The 22527-nt window shown below is 26.9% G+C and overlaps 1 protein-coding gene across 1 annotated transcript in view; it reads left to right on the top strand.

Moving 5' to 3' along the window:
* LOC101238517 (UDP-glucuronic acid decarboxylase 1) overlaps positions 1–20739 on the top strand; it is a 46332-nt gene extending 25593 nt beyond the window's left edge. The window contains exons 13-19 of the mRNA XM_065787847.1: positions 4627–4693; positions 8270–8322; positions 11105–11148; positions 11238–11298; positions 13122–13179; positions 20276–20379; positions 20540–20739. Of these exons, the coding sequence (XP_065643919.1) occupies positions 4627–4693; positions 8270–8322; positions 11105–11148; positions 11238–11298; positions 13122–13179; positions 20276–20379; positions 20540–20623 (471 nt within the window). The 3' untranslated portion in view covers positions 20624–20739. The remainder of the gene's footprint in view (positions 1–4626; positions 4694–8269; positions 8323–11104; positions 11149–11237; positions 11299–13121; positions 13180–20275; positions 20380–20539) is intronic.
* Positions 20740–22527: the final 1788 nt, after the last annotated feature.

Raw genomic sequence — 22527 nt, forward strand, 5'->3', positions numbered from 1 at the left:
ATCTATTTTTTATTTCCAACAAAAGTTTTCTCAAAACAAATTTTATTTGTCCAACAAAAATATTTTCTGCATTTGGAAATGGCACTCCAATAACTGAGTTAAAAAAAAACTTGGTCAAAAGGTATTTGAGTATATGAGATGTATATGAGTAAAACTCTTTAAATGATGACGGAAGCAAAACCAGTTCAGATTTTTCATCTGATCAAAAGAAAATTAAAAGTGTTATACAGTTGATTGAAAAAAATAACAAAAACTTCATAAGATATTACTCAATTGAGAAAAAAATATTAAAATGTTCTTCAATGTTATAGTAACATTTAAAAAGTAAAATATCAAAGAGTACTCTCTAAAATATCAAAGAGAAGATTAAAGATTCTAGATTACCATCTTGAACATCATCTCAAAATAATGACATAAGAAAATAGTGAAAAGATTGTTATAATGTTCATTATTGTCATTGGTAAAAAGTTAATTTTTAAAGAATTTTCTTTGTGTTTAAATTGAAAGTACCAAGTGCTTGCCAAAAAAATGAGTTATATAGAAAAAAGCTGATGTTTTAAGATAAAGTTATTATCGATTAAGTTTTTATCTATTCACTTACTGTTGGATCCTGTCAAATTTATAGTTACATATCCAATTAATGATAAATCCTATCATAAACTGAAGTAACATATCCATTTATTGATGGATTCTCTGAAACTATAGTTACATACCTGCAACTGCACATTAAATCTCTGAAAGAAACAATTTTTTTAGTTTTTATCAGAAATTTTTTAGTTTTTAACCTTAATGGTCACCATGACACAGATAATTTAAAAGAAGCTTTGCTAAAAAGTTTTTGACAAACTACAAGTGGATGATAAAATAATTAGTGTAGTAACAGATAAATTACACAACTGGTTAAGTTATTTCAAAGTTTTTTTTAAATTTAACCAATTTGAATTCCCAAACTTGTTTTGCTTTATTTAAAAATGTCACAGATTTAGTCGAAAAAGTTTAAGAAAAAATAGATTGTCAAATTTTTTTCATAGCAAAAACATTAACAAAATGCAGAAATATTATTACCCTCTGAAAAATTCTTCTTCCAATCAATTTCTTCAAATGAAAAATTATTAATTCTTCTAATCACTCCTCATAAACTAATGATTTGTTAGAAAAAAGGTAAATACTACAAAGTGTTGAAAAAAAACTATTAATTCATGATGTGAAAACTTGTTTGCATATTTTCATTGCAGTACAAATGCTTAAACTTCCTTCTTTGTAAAAGATATCCTTATTTAAAAACATTGCAAAGATTTGAAAAAAAGTTTGCTTGAGGATGATAATTGTATAATGTTCATTATAAATTCCAACACAAAATTGACTGATTGAGGCACAAAAAAGCATTTATTTGAGTTGCGAGGGGTGAAAGTCAAAAATTCATAATGTTTTAATTATGAATGTAAAGTCTTCACAAACTTTAACTTAATGAACTTTGTGTAAAAAATGATAATTAATGATAATTAATTAAAAAATGGCCAGATAATTATTGTCTATGAAAGTATTTCCATATATGGCTTTATGCATTAACATTACTATGCCCTAAATCATAATAAGGACAGTGCATTTAAAATAAAAAAATAATTTTTAATTGCCTAAGTAAACCTACTTAAGAAAAAACTTCCCCTGTGTGTAAAATATTAATGCTATAATTTATTCTGTTCTGTTTTTTATCACTAAATCTTTTTTTGGCCACTATTTTTACTAGCACTAAAATTATTAAATTTATGTTTAAATTATTAAATTTAAGTTATAACTTTAGTCATTAACTATAAAGTCGGCAAATTTAAAGAAATAAAAAGATTTTAATGAGTTTTGGTAAATCATTTTTAAACTAAATAAAATCAATTGATTTTTGGAAAATCAACTGATTTTATTCAGACTAAAAATAACCTTAACTTGCATCCCTATTAATAAGGTGTTTAATCTTTATATTTACAAGTTAAGATTTATTATTTAATAATTTTCAAGTTAGTTTTGAGTGCAATAAAGTTTAGTTGATATCATCTTGTATTACTAAACAATCTTGTTGATAAAGTCATTTAGTAATTTAAGATGGTATTAATTATTACTAAAGGACTTTATTATCTTGTATTACTAAATGACTTTATCAACTTGTATTACTAAATGATTTTACTGTTCATTTGCAAGTTTGTGATCCAAAACAAAACCTTTTAAGTAATGCTTTAAAGAGTTAGTGGATCTGTTATACAGTTTTGAGCAATTTTTTACCTTTCATTGTAAGTTTGTTTATGAATATTGTTTTGGTTTTTTTCCAAATTAGAAGTAATTCTACTGAACAAGAAAAAAAATAAACTTTTTTAATTTAAATGAATAAAGTAGATGTTATTGAGTAATTTTTTTAAATGAATAAAGTAAATGTTATTAAGTAATTTTTTTTCTATTGTTACTAATTCTTGTATCATTTTCTTCATATTCTTGTATCAAATTTTTTTTCAAATTTGATACAAGAATATGAAGAAAATGATACAAGAATTTAATTTCAATTCACCTCCCCAAGGCCATGAAGGCCACTACAGTTGAGGAGGCTACTTTAGTTGTGGTTACAAACCCTCTCTGAACCCTCAACTCTGAAACACGAACCTTGACAAACAAGGCCACTGCATGGAGAAATAAGTTGAACATGGTATTACCAGGGGCGTGGTGGGGATCAAAATGGGAACTTCTGCTTATAAGGCAAGCGCTCAACAACTACACCACTACCGCATATAAATTGATAGCCAAAAATTATATTTTAACTTTAAAAATTAAAGAAAAATAGAGATTATTTCATTTTTGAAAAAAAAGTACGGGATGACGAAAGTTGGGGTAATTTTGCCACCTTAATTATTTACAACATTAATTTTTTCAAAATTTTTAAAGCACATTTATAATCAGTTAAATAAAAAATAGTCTAACAATATTAAATGAATAGAAAAAGAAATTTTAGTTAACTAAAAATAGAATTTTAAAATCATCATGCAAATTAAAAAAAAATCTTTTTAGTTTACAAACTATAATATTTGTTTGATAATTAATATTTATAAATTTTTGGGTTTTGATTTCTTATTGTTATGAGTTGGTGGTGGTATTGGTGCTTGTGGATTGTATAGCTCTGAAAGCTTGAGTTTCTCTCTATCGACTGCATTTTCATTTAATGAATACAGACCTGTATTTTCAAAACTACTGACTGCATGTGATCTTTTAAAAGTCTGCTCTGAAGAATGTCATTTCAAAAGCAAGAGAGGAAACATCAGCTTATCAATGTTTCTAAAACCAGTTTCTATATAGTGTTGTTGAAGAAGTACTTGCCAAACATTTTTAACATGAGAGTAAACTCCTGAATCGAGTGGTTGGAAAAATGTTGAAAAATGAGATGGTTAAATTATTAGTTCCATATTATTCCCATGACATTGTTGAATCACTGCAATAGAAACATGATTTAAATGGCTGCTAAAACTGAATTCTTCATCCTAGTGTCCTTCAAGGTATACCATACAGTTCTGAAGCTTGCTTGCAACTCAGTTTGCCAGCTTTAACTTATGCAATGGGTTTTTTAAATTTGCTATTTGCTATAATTGGTGACAGATTTTTTTTCTTGTAGTTTCGAGGCATTGTTGTTGATTTGAGTGTTTGATCAATTTATTTAGTTTTAATTGATTATGTAACCAACATGACCTGAGAAATTATTTAAAAACTAAATCAGGGTAAGTTATAATTGTTATCCAATTAAGCGCATCTTCATATAAATAGGTGGTAAAATTCCCCCATTTGGTATTTCCAAAATAATTTTGGAACCAATCAAAATTGAAAGGAAAAAAAAAAGACAGATTCTTTGAAAAATCTCCTACATTTTGGTCTTTTAAATTTTTGACAAAAATAAATAATTAGATTTTTAAGAGTATTTTAAATTTTTTTAAATTTCCTGTTTTTTTGAAGCTTTTGTCAATTTTCATATCAAGTCTTCAAAAAAAGAAGTATTTTTTAATATAGATTAATAAGAAATTTGTTTTCTTCTAATAAAAATTTAAATCATAAAAAAATCTCATTTCTGAGTAAAGCTATAAAAGTACATCAATTGGTAGCGAAATTTCTAAAGTAGCAAAATTACTTTATTTTATTCTGTTTTTTTTTTTTAATTCGTACAAATTTTTATTATTATTGCTATACTAATTACATCTTGCAAAATTTTTTCTTCTTGTTTTATTGATAAACTAAGTTTTATTGATAAACCAAGTTTTATTGATAAACTAAGTTTTATTGATAAACTAAGTTTTATTGATAAACTAAGTTTTAATAATTAAAAAATAATAGTTTTGTTAAAAAAAAAAATTTAAATTATACAAGATTTTTTTTGTTAAAAAATCAAAAAATTTTAACTGGTTGAAAAGAAAATTATTATGGATATTTTAAATTTTAAATTTCCATAATAAGTGACACAACCTATGCACTTTTCAAATTAATTTAAATAAATAATGGTTACAATTAGATAAGACAAAAATAAGTCATGGTTAAAATAAACTAATTTAAAATAAATAATGGTTAGTTAAAGCTGGTATAAAATAAAACATGATTAAAATTGTTTAGGAGCGGGTTGAAGTGAGGGTTGCAAGAATATTTAATACATACGGTCCTAGAATGCAAATGGCTGATGGTGAGTTTTAATCATTTTTGTTTTCTGTTTTTAATTATATAAAATAAATAGAAAGAATATAGGAAAAAAGCACAATTTATATTATTTTTTTATTTTATTGAAATTATTGCATTATTTATTTATATGGTTATGGTTGTTAGGAAAACCAGTATAAAATTATTGTTGATTTATAGACAAAAAAAACAATATTTTGAAGAAAAAAAAAAGAAAAAGGATTCTGGAAATGGAGTGAATACTTCTAAAAAATGTTTTTTTTGTGTGTGTTTTTAATTGTAGATGTCTTTTAAATCTTAAAAATACTAAAGTCACTTTTACATTTGTTAGAATTTTTTTAAAGGCCTACTTTGTATTAAAGTATTTAAGAAAACTTTTGTAATTAAGTAGACTGGGTTCATACAAAAAGTTCAATGCAAAAAGATAAAGCAGTTAGATATAGCAGTTTTTGCACAAATATTAGGGACATAAAAAATTAATATTAGAGACATAAAAGAAATAAGACTTCCTGTATTTTCAATCTTTGGAATGACATTGCAAAAGGAGGAAGTATTTACCAACTGCAAAAGGGAGATAAATGAAGAAAGGGAAAATAAAGAAAATTGCTTAAAATAGAAAATTAAAGAAAAAACTAGTAATTAATGAAAATAATAAAGGTTATAAGCAAAAAAGTGAAAAAAAAATTTGAAAAAACAACTAAAGTTGAAAAAACAAAATGTTCATCATAAATTTGTAATAAAATAGAAAATTACAATATGTTATTTAATAAAAAACAAAAAAAAAAATTTTTTAAGTTTTAATAATTTATGTTGTTTGCATTGTTCACATTGTTTTGCATTATTGTATTTAAAGAGAAAAAAAAACTAAAGTTACAATAAAATCAATAAAATATAAATTGAGTTACTGCTTCCATTATTATCCCAACAATTGTTCAAATAAGTAATTTCACTGAGGGTAAGCATTAAGCATTTCCACTTAGTAAGCATTAAGTCCACTTAATAAGAAGTAACTCCACTTAATAAGCAGTAACTCCATTTAGTAAAAAGTAACTCCACCTAGTTACCAGTTCGCTTAGTAAGTAGTAACTTTACTTAGTAAGTAGTAACTTTATATAGTAAGCAAGAATATAAGGTTGTCATACATTCTTTATTTTGTACAGTTTGGTACGCCCATCATCGGATATAAACTTACTTTTTTAGTAAAAGTTTCTGTAAATGAGGCTCATCGCCTTGCTCAAAAACAAAAAAAAGGTTAAACAAAATGACAAAAAAGTAAAACATTTTACACCCTTTTTTTTAAAGGCTTATGTTTAATTTATGGCGTGATTAAAATTGTTCTATGATCTCTGGTATGAATATTTATTATATAAATATAAACATTTTAATCTTTTGTTAATGGTTGTTAATTATTATACATTGTTTATGTAATTTATAATAATTATGTTCATTATTGTACATAAATTATATATATGTTTTTAAAAAAATAATTATTTATCTTCTTTATAGTACTTACATTGTATTGTAAAATGAAAATAAAAAAATTAATTAATGCAAGCTTTCTCAAGAGACACATGCAATCACACACCTTGTATGACCATGCATACAATATTTTTATTTTACAACTTGACCACGTTTTTTGCATATTTTGATAGAGCATTTAAAGGATGCTCTGAAAAAGCTATTTTAAAGAGAAAATTAAAATTAACAAATCATAAAGTGAAAAGAGAAACCAGCTTAACACTTGATAAAATAAATAAAGTATAAACCAGAGAAAATAAAGCATAAAAATAATATATTTTTTAATTTAGTCTCAATTAATAGTTCAAACCTAATAATCAGTTTAATTTAAATTTAATTTAGTAATTTTAAGTTGATAATTTCTCCTGACTGATTTCGTTGTCATGACTACATTAGTGTAGCGCTTAGGTTGATTAATTGTTAATGAGGTGCGACTGTTAGTTTGGCGTTTCATGAGGGTTCAAATCCTTTTAACAGATTTTTTATCCTATATATATTTTATCATTTGTTAAGATTTTTATTTTTTTAGCTTAGTTTTGTATTTTTTTTTAATTTTCTCTTTTCAGTTTATGGTTTGTTTATTTTTAATTTAATTTAAGTTTGTATTTGTTTATTCAGCGTATTTTTTAAATGCTCAGATTTTAAATGCTCAGACTTGCAAAGAGTTGCGGCCAAGTTGTCAACAAAAAATGTTGTATGCATGGTCAAAAAAAATCTACAACTGCACGCGTCTCCTATAAAGACTTGTAATGAATAAAAACAAATAGAAACTCTATAAATTGTTCAACTATATGACGCTATACGAACAAAAGCTATAAATTGTCCAACTATATAACACTATATGAATTAAAATTGAATAAATTATGCAACTATATAACACTATATGAATTCAAACTGGATAAATTATGCAACTATATAACACTATATGAATTTGAACTGGATAAATTATGCAACTATGAAAATATACAAACTGTAAAACTATATGATTTGTACAGCTGTATTAAAAACTATGATTTGTACAGCTGTATTAAAAACTTGTATGAGTTGTATAACTATAAAGATCAATAAGTTTAACTTGCAATAAAACTTGCAAAAAGAACATTTGTTTCACTTTTTATATAAGTGCTGCTATGGAAACAATTTTTATTGTAATGGACGAGTTGTTTTAAAGTACAGTTAGTTCAAAGTTTTCATAGATTCATGGTTTCTAGAGAGCATTTAAAACTAGGTGAAATATTTATCTATAATGTAACTTTATAGATTTTTTTTTTTTTTCACAAAATACTGTACCAACAAAATTCAGTAAATCTGGGTGTTCTACCCCTTCCCTACCACCACCACACCCTACCTGCCTCATTACCACTACATACACACACATTAACACTTAAAATTTAATGCTCATAAAAATTTGAAAGATCTTTTTGACTTAGTAAAGCTCTGCCATCTTTTTTGTATGTACAACATAACATATTAAATTACACTTTTTATTCTCAACTTTCACGTTTCAACTGTTTATATACTTTCACATACTTTATAGGTTTTATTTTTCAGTATACACTTTTTCCAAGGTTGTCAGGGTCACTACAGTTGATGATGTTGTCCTTTTCTTTTTTTCTTTTTATTTGTGTATGTATATAATTTTACTACAGCTTTCTCTCTCTCAACCCTAAGATACGAATCTTGAGGAGCAAGGCTGTTGTGTTGAGAAGCATATTGAGTTGGGTTACTTAAAAGATGTGGTGGGGTTTAAACTTTAAACTTTGTGCTTATGTGTATTTTTTTTTTTATTTATAATAAATTTTTAGCTAAGTACTTTATAAAAATAAATTGAATTAAAGTCTCTGCTTTTAAGATATAATGTATAATGTGATGTGTACATAATGTGATGTAAATGTGTGTATAATTTGATGTGATGTGTGTATAGTTTAATGTGATGTGTGTATAATTTAATGTGATGTGTGCATAATGTAATGGGATGTGTATATAATTTGATGCAATATGTGTATAAAGGTAATGTTGTTAAATAAATATTGAGTTAAAGTGATAAAAAGTTTTAATGTTTTAGGACGTGTAGTGAGTAACTTTATATTACAAGCTCTTCAGAATGAATCATTAACAGTAAGTTGGTTTATTATCATTTTTCTTTGTCACAGTTTCATAAAATAAATGCATAAATATAGGCGCTGGTAAAATGTAATATGCAGAAATATTTAATGTGTGTAGTGTGAAAAAATAAAAAATGTGGTTAGAATTTGTAGATTAAAATTTTAACTACAAAATCAAATTCATTAAAAAAATATTACAGGTTAAACTTGTGAGACTGTTTAGAGTAAGATTTGAATCAAGGTACCCCACCCAAAAATTAAATGTTATATAATGTAAAAAGGAGAAGAGAACAATCTACAATTTAAACTTATCTACATTCCTTAATTGTCATTTAAACTTATATAGGCTTATATTTAGCCAGAGTGTTGTTATTTTGCTATTAATAAAAATATTGATGTTTTAATTTTTTTGATTTAGGGGAGAGTGACCATGATACACTTTTGTTTTTGCTTTGTTTTGTTTTTTTACACTTTTTTTTAGGTGAGCGGTGATATTTTTAGATCAAAGTTATACCTACAAAATTAAATCAATAATTACCAAAGTATAACACATTAAACCTGTAAGACTATTTAAAGTCAAATTAGAAATTTGCATCAAGGAAACCCACCCACCCATGGGGTCACCAACTTAGTACCACCTTTAAGTATCATTAAAAAAGTTAATAAAAAGTATGAAACTTATTGAAAAGATAGGTTTTTACAAATTTATAATTATAACCCAAATAATGCATCCAACAGTCCAAATCACATTTCAGAAATGCAGAAAATATTTTTAAATGTCATTCTTTAGCATCAATAAATAATGGTTTTGCATTAAAATTGGATCTTGTAATATTACATTTACATAAAACTCTTTTCAACTTCTTATATATTATTTTTTAAATGATGCAGTGTTCAAAAATTACAAATAACATTTCCAAGACAAAATGCAAAAATCATAGAATGCATATCCATCAAAATTAATTATCAATAAAAAATTTATAATCAGTTTTTTAATATTTAGCCAAATATTAAAAGATTTTTTAGATGTTTATGACACAACAGTATATAATTTTTTTGTTAAAACATGACTCTAGTAGCAACTGTTTCATATGTAAAAGTGGTTGTTGCAACTCTTAAGGTGTCTCTACCTTTTTGAAATATTTCAAGGTGCCCTATCTATCATTGTTTCCCATTCTTTCCTACTCAAAAATATTATCAGTCAAAGCGTTGCAAAGTGTTTGGAAGATTAGGTTGCAATCCAGTAGAAAAATTTGCTCGCAAGTTACTTGTATGGCAGGTTATTTGCAGTTGTGGCTTTAAAAGCTCTCCATTCATAGCAAATCAAACTTCAACATCAGATCTATACTTGACTGAATGAAAGAAACAACTTCTCTCTAATTAAAAAACATAATCCACCAACTTTATTTTGAGCAGATTTGGCATTAATCTACTATTCCAAAAAAGATTGATATAAGTAAAATAGAGTCAATGTCATTATAAAGTTTTGATATAAGTAGAATAGAGTCAATGTCATTATATCCACTTAACTGTCATTATAAAGGATCCACTAAACTGTCATTATAAAGGATCCACTAAACTGTCATTATAAAGGATCCACTAAACTGAGCAGTGAGTTGAGCTTTTTTTGTTGAAGCAAAAACATCAATATTCTTAAAAATTTATCTTTAATAAATTTCTTTTTTAAACAATTGATTTAAGATTTTAACTATAAAGTTGTCTAATATTAAAATTTAAAATTATCCAAATTCCAAACAATTTTAATGATATATCTTTGCATCTAAAAAAGTCCTAATCTTTTTTTGATTGTGCTTTGCTTTGTATAATTGACTTGAAATTTTTGATTTTTGTTGTAAAACAGAGTGTGGTCTAAAAAATATTTCTAAAATAATGTGTGGCAATACAATATCATGACATGATGACAAAAACTACTACAATTTCTGCAGTGCTCATAGACTTTTTAAATTTTATAGAAGTTTTGCTAGTTTTTCACGAATGGCTTGATCAGATACATATGGGATGTTCAATGTTTGCTCCATAGGGCTTTAAGCTTCACAGACTTTAGACAACCCTCTCAATTCCTTCTTCAGCAGTAGATTCAAGAAATTTAAAGCGCCCAATGACAGATTTTTCTGTCATTAGGCGCTTTAAATTTCTTGAATCTACTATAAATCTACTTTATAATAATCTCTAGAAAATGTGCATTTATTGTGCAATAATTATATTTAGTTAATAATAATGTTTACACCAACTCCTTTCACTCAAGGGTGCTTCATAAATTGTCATGTTGCCTCTTCATGATGGCGCTTGAAACTAGACTAAGTTTTTTGTCCAGGTTTTCCTGTTATTCTCTGTGTTAAAAAAGAATGACATGCTTGAATACTCTTGAATGACATGCTGTCTTAAACTCAGAAACAGAAAGGCCTAAATGTAAATATTAAGTGTGTAACAAATTAAAGAAAATATTATTGAGTTTTCATATACTTATTTAAAAACAAGCAATTCAAAATTATAGAAGAAAAAAAGAAGAAGACACTAATAAAATATTATATATTCATTTATATGTATAAATTTATATAGCACAAATGTAATTATCAAGTAAGTTCAATGTTGTTTATTAAATAATACATGATCTCTTTATAATAATCTCTAGAAAATGTGCATTTATTGTGCAATAATTTTATTTAGTTAATAATAATGTTTACACCAAATTGAGCTTATTTAAACTCAACTATCTGCTTCGAACACCTCATTTATATACCAGTAAAAAAATAAACATTTTTTATCATAATTAGGTATATGGTGATGGAGAGCAAACTCGATCTTTTCAATATATAAGGTAATTTTTTTTTTCTATATTTTTCATTGTTCTGTTTTTAATAAATTGTTCAAATTGATTAAAATTACTATGCTTTAATTAAAAAACAGTGATCTTGTAAATGGGTTAATAAAACTTATGAATGGAAACGTTTCTCAGCCAGTTAATATTGTAAGTATATTATAGCATATTTTTTTGTTGTATTATGAACTATTGATGTATTATCTTTTAATAAAGTGACCATTTAATGGTAAAAGATAATGTAGACCAGATCTACATTATCTTTTCATCATCTACTTTTCGAAAAAGGTAGCATGTTGTGTGACCTTTTTTGAAAGGTAGATAAAACTAATGATTTTTAGTTACTTCCAAACCAAAGTTTATTTATTATATTCAGTACAATCTCTCTAATTTGAATCTCCTTAATTCGAAAACCTTCATAATTCGATTGAATGCTAAATCACCGTGAAATGCCACCGCAAAAAATTAACTTGCTATAAATTGAAAATCTCCCTAATTCAAACTTTTATTTTTTCTGAAAAAGTTCAAATTAGAGAGATTGTATATATATATATATATATATATATATATATATATATATATATATATACATACATACATATATATATATATATACATACATGTATATATATATATATATATATATGTATATATATATATATATATATATATATATATATATATATATATATATATATATATATATATTATTTATATAAAATAAATAAAAACAACTTTTAATGGAACTCTGAGTTTCATGCCTTTTGGCAATCATCAGCTATTGTGTATTTTGTCACTTAAAAACCGTTTAAAAATTACAAATTAAAATTATGGTGGAACGAGTTCTGACGTTACAAAAACAAAACAAAACAAAAACAAAAAGATGTCAAAGGTTTTAGTCCCCAGTGTTGAAAAAGGATAGTAAAATTTCTTTGAATGCTGGCACTTTGATATTATTTCATATCTTTTATTAAGTAAGTTTTCTCCCTTATATGATAGTATATGAAATTTCTCGTGGAGACAAAGATTACAAACTTCTGATGTTTGGTTGTAGGGCTAACATCGTGCTATTATTTTCCATTTAACAACAGGTTTTATATTTTTTGATTTAAGCTTCCATATTTCTTTGGAAAGTTCAGTGTCATTTTTATATTTAGGTGAATTGAAGGACTTAAGATGGTTTATATATCTTAATTTAAATGTGGTTTCGCTTATACCGAAATAAACTTTATCTTTGAATTGAGGATCTCCTATCTTTGAATTTGAGAACTTACAGTAGCTTGGTATACGACATTGCTAGAAAGGCATTGTTTATTTAATGGACAAATTTTTTTGTCTATGCAGTTGCATTTTTTTGATGTTTTATATTTATCGCTTTGTAAAATTTTGTTGTTATGTGCATTTATTAAAGACTTGACATTAGGCATACAACTATAGCTAGCTTTAATATAGTTTCGATTAAAAATTTTATGAAGCCTGTGTCCTACTGGAAAGTGTTGGTCAATTAAAGATAAGAAACAATTTCCAATTTTAGTTTCAACATTTTTGCTAAACGGGGGTTTGTACCAAAATTATTTTAATTTGTAATTTTTAAACAGTTTTTAAGTGATGAAATACACAATGGCTGATGATTGCCGAAAGACATGAAACTCAGTGTTCCATCAAAAGTTGTTTTTATTCATTTCATATAAATAAATAAATATTGCTCTATTATTCATATATATATATATATATATATATATATATATATATATATATATATATATATATATATATATATATATATATATATATAGATATTTATATATATATATATTTTTTTATATATATATATAGACACACACACACACACACACACACACACACACACACACACACACACACACACACACACACATATATATATATATATATATTATTCATAGTTTTTAAATAAACTTTGCTTTAAGTTTTTAAATTTTTGTGTTCTCTAGGGAAATCCAGAGGAGCATTCAATAAACCACTTTGCTAAGATTATAATAGAACAAACAAGTAAGTTCAAATGTTTTATCTCACTAGGGATTTTTTCATATATACATATAAATATGTATATATATATATATATATATATATATATATATATATATATATATATATATATATATATATATATATTATATATATATATATATATATATATGTATGTATCTATGTATGTACAGTGTTTCACAGAAAAACGTGTGATCGCACGCAATTATATGACCACAGCACTAATATTCACTAATATTCGTGGTCTTCGAAGTAACTTTTCTTCTGTTGAGTCTTATCTCTTGCAAAGTTCACCAGACCTACTTGCTCTTTGTGAGACTAATTTGGGTTCGGCTGTCTCATCTTGTGATCTTAGTGTTGATGGTTATCTGCCTCTAATTCGTAAATACTCCAATAGTCACATGCTTGGCCTGGGCATTTACATTCGTAAGAATTCACCCATTTGTCGTGAAACTAGGTTTGAATCCACAGACTATTCTTTCATGTGCTTTTGTTTAGCACCACTTCACTCTATTGCCTTTCTCTTTGTTCTATATTGCTCTCCTTCATCTCAAGACTGCACTCTATTTGACATTATTTCTGATAATTTTGACCAAGCCCTCTCTCTTTATCCATCAGCTAATATAGTTGTTGTCGGTGACTTTAATGCTCACCATTCTGAATGGCTTGGCTCTAGTGTCAGTGACTCTGCAGGCATTAAAGCCCACAACTTTTGCCTTTCTCAATCCCTAACTCAAATAGTCAACTTTCCAACTCGCTTTCCTGATAACCTGAATCATCTACCTTCTCTACTCGACTTATGTCTTGTTTCTGATCCTAGTCAGTGTTCAGTTTCTCCACATTCACCTTTAGGTTCTTCTGATCACAGTTTGATCTCTCTAAAACTAATATCTCATTCTTCTTCATCACCTGAATCCCCCTATTATCGAACCTCTTACAACTACAGTAAAGCTGACTGGGATTCTTTCCGTGATTTTCTTCGTGATGGCCCTTGGGTAGAAATCTTTCGTCTTCCTGTCGACAAATGTGCTTCTTACATAACTTTGTGGATTCAGGCTGGCATGAAATCTTTTATTCCCTCTCGATGATTCCAGGTCAAGCCTCACTCTCCTCCATGGTTTTCCTCACACTGTGCTGCTGCGATTGCCAATCGAAACCGTTACTTCCATATTTATCAGCAAAACAATTCTCCAGAAAATAGACGTCTGTTTATTACTGCTAGAAACAATTGTAAAAAGGTTTTGTCTAACGCCAAAACCCGCTATTCTCAAGTCATGAAATCTCGTATCTCATCTCAAAAATTAGGCTCTCGTGACTTCTGGAGAATCTTTAAAAATATCAATAATAAGGGCAAATCTATAATTCCACCTCTCTTGTATGGTTCAGACTTTGTCACCTCACCTAAAGACAAAGCCGAACTGTTTGCTAAAAACTTTTCATTAATATCATCTCTTGATTCCACTAATTGCGTTCTACCTGATATTGCCAACAAACAGGTTGATCCATTGCTTGACATTCATATCACTCCAGCATCTGTATCTAAAGTGATCTCCTGCCTAGACTCTTCAACAGCTTGTGGCCCAGACAACATACCTGTTTTTGTCTTGCAGAAGTGTTCTCCGGAGCTGTCGACTATACTCTCAAAACTATTCAACAAGTGCTTATCAGAGTCTTGTTTTGCAGCCTGCTGGAAAGCCGCATCTGTTATACCTATCTTCAAAAATTCTGGGGAGCGATCTGATTCGTCTAACTACCGACCCATAAGTCTTCTTCCTATCATAAGCAAGGTTTTTGATACTTTAATTAACAAACACTTAATTTCTCATCTTGAATCTAATAACTTACTTTCTGACCATCAATATGGATTTCGATCTTCTCATTCTACAGCTGATTTGCTAACAGTAATAACTGACAGGTTTTATTGTGCATTAGATGAAGGTGGAGAGGTTAAGGCCATTGCTCTTGACATTTCAAAAGCTTTTGATAAAGTTTGGCATGCTGGTCTTCTCCATAAGTTTTCTTCTTATGGTGTATCCGGCAACATCTTTAAGATCATTGAATCCTTCCTTTCCAATCATAGCATAAAAGTTGTCCTCGATGGACAACACTCTTCTTCTTATTCTGTAACTTCAGGGGTTCCTCAAGGTTCTATACTTGGCCCTATACTCTTTTTAATTTACATTAACGATCTTCCAGATATTCTCACACCTAAGGTGGCATTGTTTGCTGATGATACTACCATTTATTCTTGTCGTGATAAGAAACCAACACCTTCTGATTGCTTGGAGGGGGCATTTGAGCTTGAAAAGGATCTCACTTCTGCTACAGCATGGGGCTCATAGTGGCTGGTGAACTTTAATTCAGATAAAACTCAATTTTTTTCAGCCAATCATTATCGCAATAATTTAGATCTTCCTATATTTATGAACGGTGATGTACTCGATGTGTCACCTATTCTTCATCTTCTAGGATTAACTCTTACTTCCAATCTTTCTTGGAAACCATATATCAAATCAGTTGCAAAATTAGCATCTGCTAAGGTTGCATCTCTTTATCGAGCTCGTCACTTTCTTACTTCGGATTCTATTCTCTATCTCTATAAATCCCAAATCCGGCCTTGTATGGAATACTGTTGCCATATCTGGGGCGGATCTTCTAATGATGCCCTTTCTCTTTTAGACAAGGTGCAAAAATGCATTGCAAACATAGTTGGACCTGCTCTTGCAGCCAACCTCCAACCATTATCACATCATCGTAATGTTGCTTCTCTTTCTCTTTTCTACAAATACTATAACGGGCACTGCTCTAAAGAGCTAGCGTCTCTTGTGCCATCTACTAAAATTCATTCTCGTGTTACTCGTCATTCAATTAAGTGTCATCCTTTTTCTGTGACTGTTCCTAAGTGCTCCAAAAACGCTTACTCGTCTAGTTTTTTTCCTCGAACATCAGTTCTTTGGAATTTGCTTCCTTCATCTTGCTTTCCTGATTCATATAATTTGCAATCTTTTAAGTCGTCCGTCAATCGTTATCTTGCTCTACAATCTTCATCTTTTCTCTCTAAGTAACTTCCAACTTTAATTAGTGGCTGCTTGCAGCCTTGTTGGAAACGAAGATGTTAAAAAAAAATAATAATAATAATTACGCACTAAAAAAACCATTTCATTCTTTGTTTTAACATTTGAACTTTGTTTTGTTTTGTTTTTTTGTTTGTTTTTTTTAATTTTTCTAAAAGATTACATTTATCATAAAAAATACAAAATTATATAAATTAAAAAAACAACAGTTTATTAATACTTAAAAAAATTCATTAGAAGTGTTTTGTTACTTCATTAAAAAGTGTTTCGATAATATAAAAGATCCAACTTATTTTACTAACAGCGTTTGAAAGCATTTGTCTTTAAGAAGTTTTTTTCAACGAAGTTTTGTTTATCTTTTTAAATGTATTAACTTTAATTATTCTTATATGAAAATTCGTTAAAGAGACTTTGTAGAAAATTGTCATTTATAAAAACAAAATAACTATTTTGTTTTTTAATAACGTTTATTATGAAAATTGCATACTTAAATAATTTATATAATATATAATTTAAAAAATTATATACAACTGTCAATTATACTTTTAAAAAAAAAATCATCATCAATTACATTACTTTATTTAAAAACGTTTTGCTATTATAAAAATGTTTGTTAAGAAGTTCAAAATGTTTTTTGAAATAGCGGTCAAATCGTCAAAGCAAAATGTGATTTGCCTGGTCATATAATGACATGCAACTGCATGTCTTCCTGTGAAAGACTGATTTATATATATATATACTTATATATATATATATATATATATATATATATATATATATATATATATATATATATATATATATCATACATATATATATATATATATATATATATATATATATATATATATATATATATATATATATATATATATATATATATATATATATATATATATATATATATATATATATATGTATATATATATAATATATATATATATATATAGTAACTTTAAAAAAAAAAACTATATTTAGCTTGCTTCGATATATATTTAATACTTTGGTTTTTATTTTTTTAGTTTAAAATATACTTAATATTCATTGCAAAGTAATTTGGGTTGTCTATACAGTGGCGGATCCAGGTCATTGTCCTAGGGGGGGGGGGGGGGAATTTGACCAACAAAAAATAATCCGCTTTTTTTTCTTCAGATAAACCACTTTTTTATTTGATTATTTAGATTATTTTTAGAAAAGTTTGCTAATAAATGTATTGAATGTATCTGTGTATAAATATCTTGAAAAAATCAAACGTCTGAAATAAATATTTAGTCTGTAATAGGGGACAGATTTATATCCTTGAGGGCCCTAGGCAGAAAAAATTTTGGGGGCCCTAAGCACTTCTAAATACCACAATTTTTTTTCCACGATACCCCATTCAAAAATTGAGCCCGCTAAAATCATGGTACACAGGCTGCAGTCTTGTCTGCCTTTAGGTAAATCTGGCCCTGTCTGTAATGTGCAATAAAAGACAAAATAATATCTTTAGTATATTCTTTTTTTTAATAAAGACTTTTATAAATTTAACAAACTACAATATAAAATTGAGCTTTCTAGTTTTCGAATTTGCAAAACTATCAATAATCTTTTCGACATTTATGATGCAATCTCTATGGATATGCGTCATAGCTAAGCCATAGAGATTTTAGCTCCCAAAATTCAAATTCTGAAGAAGCTTTCATTAATTGGACATTCTCATCAACAATATTTATGTTGGGCAGCCCTTTTATAAAGCTCAGTATATTAGTTATGGATGCTGTTAACTCTATTTTTGTTTTATTTAATAAATTTCTAGGTATTGCTACATTTAATTCAAAAGAGTTTAAGGTTTCATCAGAAAATCTGAACTGTAAATCTAGAAGTATGCTATCAAGTAATGGTAAATAAATATTGACCCTATAGTAAGTTAGAGGATCATTGTTATTGAGGTTTGCGCGATAAGTTTGTTTTCCTGTAATTTTTGGAATCTTGATTTTTAAATTTAAGTCTTCTAGTAACTTTGATGTAGTCATAAATATAGCATTAAAGTTTTCTTCATTCTGTCGTTTTTTATTTGATATCTTTATGGTATGTTTAAGAATAGTTTTTGCATATTCCTTATCCAATAATTTTTTTGAAGAGCCCTACTTAAAGAGACTGTGGTATTTAACACATTGGCTAATGAACAAAGTGTTATTACAAATAAGGGCTCAGATATTGCATTTTTTAGTAATGCAAAATTTAAATTTAAATTTAAATTGAAGCCAAACTTTGTCAATGTGTTTGCAAGTGAGTTTGCTAGCAATTCTCCAGTTAATACAGGTTCATAAGTAAATTCAGAATAATTTTCATTATGACAGTTTACAAAACCAATAAAATCTTCACAGATTTCGCAGGTGTTAACATCAATATAACGTAATACGACTGTCATTTGAGAACTATGACTGGTATCCGTTGTTTCATCAAATATAACGCTATAAAATTTTCCTTTAAAAATTCTTGTTTTAATTAAGTCCTGAATTTGTTGAGCGCATAGTTCAATTATTTCATTTGAATACTTTTACTTATGTATGTTGCTTTAGGATTACAGTTATTCAAATGGTTTTTTAAAATATTGTCTCCAGCGCTCACTCAAAAGCGAAACAATTCCTGAAGATTGCCATCATTAATTACTGAAGAGTTTTGATTTATTTCAAAGATCTTCCCATCATCGCGATGACCTCGCAGAGCAATATTCTGTTAACCAAGAAATATTATAGATTCAATTATAGGCTTTAATCATTCTTGATTTTCATTTGCCTGTTTAAGTTTTCCTTCGTTAACTAAATTACTTACATCTGTAGACGGACATTCATATGTTCTGATGTTATCTGATGCTGCCAATATAGCAACTTTGTGATAAACATTGCAATCATGTAATTGTAAGTCTCCATCCTTACCCAAAAGCTTTGAATAATTTTTAAGAAGTAACTAGCTTGAGTAATTGCACTTGACCGTGTATTCCCCCAACTTTTGCAAAAATAAAGCCATACTTACAAAAAGTTCCATAAAGGCCTTCTGAAATCATTATCCACGGAAATTTATGTATATGATTCTTGGACAAAAAACAATTAACAATCATACCCTTCTTTAAATGCACAGAATATGGGTATTTAAATGCACAGAATATGGGATTTTGTAATGCTATGAAATAGTTTTAGTTTTGCTTTAGTTTTAGTTTTTGTTTTAGTTTAAAAAAAGTAAATAGTTAGCTGCAGAATAATTTTTTGTATTTTGTTTTTTCTTTTACAAGTTTTTCAGTAATATTTTGACATTTCTTAGGGGGGTAGTTACCCCCTTACCCCCCCCCCCCCCCTCTATCCTTCTCCTTTGTATCCGCCACTGTGTCTATAAAGTCCACATTTACTTTTGTAGCATCAGTGAAGGACTGTTTAATATTTAATTGTTAATAATAAAACTAAATTGTTAATGATAAAACTAAATTTTTTCCATGTTTATTTTGTTTTTAAACTTTTATAAGCTTTTTTTTGGTCAGTAAATAAATGTTTAAATGAAAAAAACGTCATAATGTTTTTTTGTGATGACTAATTTAAAATGTAGGTATAAATATCAGTGTTCTAAATATCAGTATTCTAGTTGTCAGTGTTCTAAATATCAGTGTTCTAATTGTTAGTGTTCTAATTATCAGTGTTCTAAATATCAGTGTGTAAAATATCAGTCCATCTGTATCTGTCTTGTATCAACGATGATGCAAGATTGACACGGATGCACGAAAAGATGATACAAAATATTTAGCGGTAATATACGAGATAAGCTTACCTAATTCAAATACACTAAAATAAATTCAAATGCACTAAAACATTTTAGAACTGTTACTTAAATAATGATACTATGATTTATAATTTAAAAAAGTTATTATTCAAAAGTACATAATTTTTAAAACCTGTAAAATAAATTTTTTTTTTTTACAAAAAGTTACAAATTTAATAATAATTAGTTAATTTTTTTTTATTGATTTTTTGAATGTTTTATTTATTATGCCTTAGACAGTAGCTCAAAGATAGTGTATATGGATGGTCAAGAAGATGACCCTCAACGTCGACGCCCTGATATTGAACGTGCAGAAAAAGAGCTAGGTTGGAAGCCAGAGGTCAGTTAGATATTTGACATTAAAAAAATATATTATTTAAATAAAATATATAATTATAAAATATAAATTATATATTATTATAGATTCTTTTTTTAAAGAGAAAACTATATAGGGCATTTATAAATAACTATACGTTTTAATGTTATAATTTTATGTTCAGGTCCCACTAATAGTAGGCTTACGGAATACTATTGACTATTTTCGAAAAGAACTTTTAAGAAGTGATTCCACTAAAGATTTGTAATTTTAAAAACTCTAAAGTTCTCCAACAGGATGATTGTGGCAAGTGTGAAAAGAAATTTCAACTGAAAATTTACAGCAATAAAAACGAAATTTTTTGAATCTAATATTAATTGTTTATTAAAATTTTTTCTTTATGTTTGCATATATATACACACGCATACACACATTTTATATATATATATATATATATATATATATATATATATATATATATATATATATATATATATATATATATATATATATATATATTTATGTGTATATATATATACTAACAGATACATATAATTTATTTAAGGATATATATATATATATATTATAGAAATATGCTAACTTAACTTTACAACTTTACTTTACTTATTACCTTTTTCTATATTTTCTAAATAAATATGAAATTAGAAAAAATTACTTTACAACGCATTTATTTATTTTATATTATTTTATTTATTTTTTCTTTACAAAGTATTATATTAAGTTATTAAATTATTATATACATTAAATGTATAAAATTGTTGTTATTATTTTTAAGTTTATTTGCGTAGGTTTCGACTATATTACTTATATTTTTATTAAGTTTTTTGAAAAGCTATAGCAGTTGTAATAAATAATTAATTGAATTTGATTGGTTTAATGGAAATGTGCTAAGTTATTTGTATTTGTATTTTTTTGATAAAAACGTCAACTCTCCCGTGAAAACTTGTTCGATATTTTTTTAATTTTTTAGTTAAACCGAATTTTTTATTTAACCCTTTAGTTGGCATTAACACTATATGGCCTAAATTTTTTTATTTTTAACTTTATTTTTACATTCAAATCAGTTTATAAACTGAATAAAAGAAGTTTTCCTTAAGGAAATTTAATAATTTACAAGAAAAGGGTTAAATCTTTAACTCTCAAAGTTTTGAATTGTATTGAAGACATTTGCTGGTTCAAAGTAAGTTTTTGTTATACCGAGCACGTGTTCTTTCATTATTAGATCAAATTCAGATAGCAGCTTAACTATTTATATAAAGGTATCGTTATTATGCTCAAACATCTTGTCTCCTGTACTACATCCTGTACTTTGTCTCCTGTACTTTGAAAAGCTAGACGACTTACCTAACGATTTAGTAATTGCAACGCTTCTAAAAAATATTTTTGACGCAACTTTAAGGTGGTAGTACCCTTTAAGTGCAAAAAAATTTTAAACTTGATATTATATGGAAACATTTACGTTTTTCTAAAGTGTTAAACTAAATCATTTCCAAAAATTACAAAAATAATTTTTTTACCCCTCCCCGCCTGCTCATTAATTATGCGCATATTTTAGCAAAATTTAGGCAAAAATATGAATCTTTTTTTAACAAGAATATCTTGAGAACCATACATGTTCTACAAACCAAATTTTATGAGTAGTTTTATATATGTTAAAAAAATGTGCTGAATTAAAAATTACACAATAAACAACATTTAACAACCTTAAAATCATCAAATTCTGTCAATAAAAGAAAAAAGTATAAGTACAGCTTGCTAAAATTCAAATTTTAGTACTTGAAAAAAAAAATTTAGTTTTCTTCGGTTCAGCACATCACAAATACACTCATGAATAATTGCTGAAAATTTGAAAAAATTCTAATAAGCGATTAAAAAGTTATATTTGTGATGACAGTTAGCAGAATTGAAGGTAAACTTGATTTAAAAAAAAAACCTGTACAAAGTGCCAGAATTGGAAAATGTGTGAGGCCACGCATCACCACCCTGAGAGATGAACGGGCAATTCATTACATTTGTGTTAAAAACCAAAGAAAAAATACAAAAACAGTTACTAAAATCATACAAGAAACCAGTATCAAGATTTCTTGGTACTAGTTTTGAAGGCATTGAACAGCAGAACTAGGGTTTAAACGCTACAGACCTTAAAGGAAA

Source organism: Hydra vulgaris, chromosome 01, assembly GCF_038396675.1.
Source record: "Hydra vulgaris chromosome 01, alternate assembly HydraT2T_AEP".
Taxonomy (NCBI): domain Eukaryota; kingdom Metazoa; phylum Cnidaria; class Hydrozoa; order Anthoathecata; family Hydridae; genus Hydra; species Hydra vulgaris.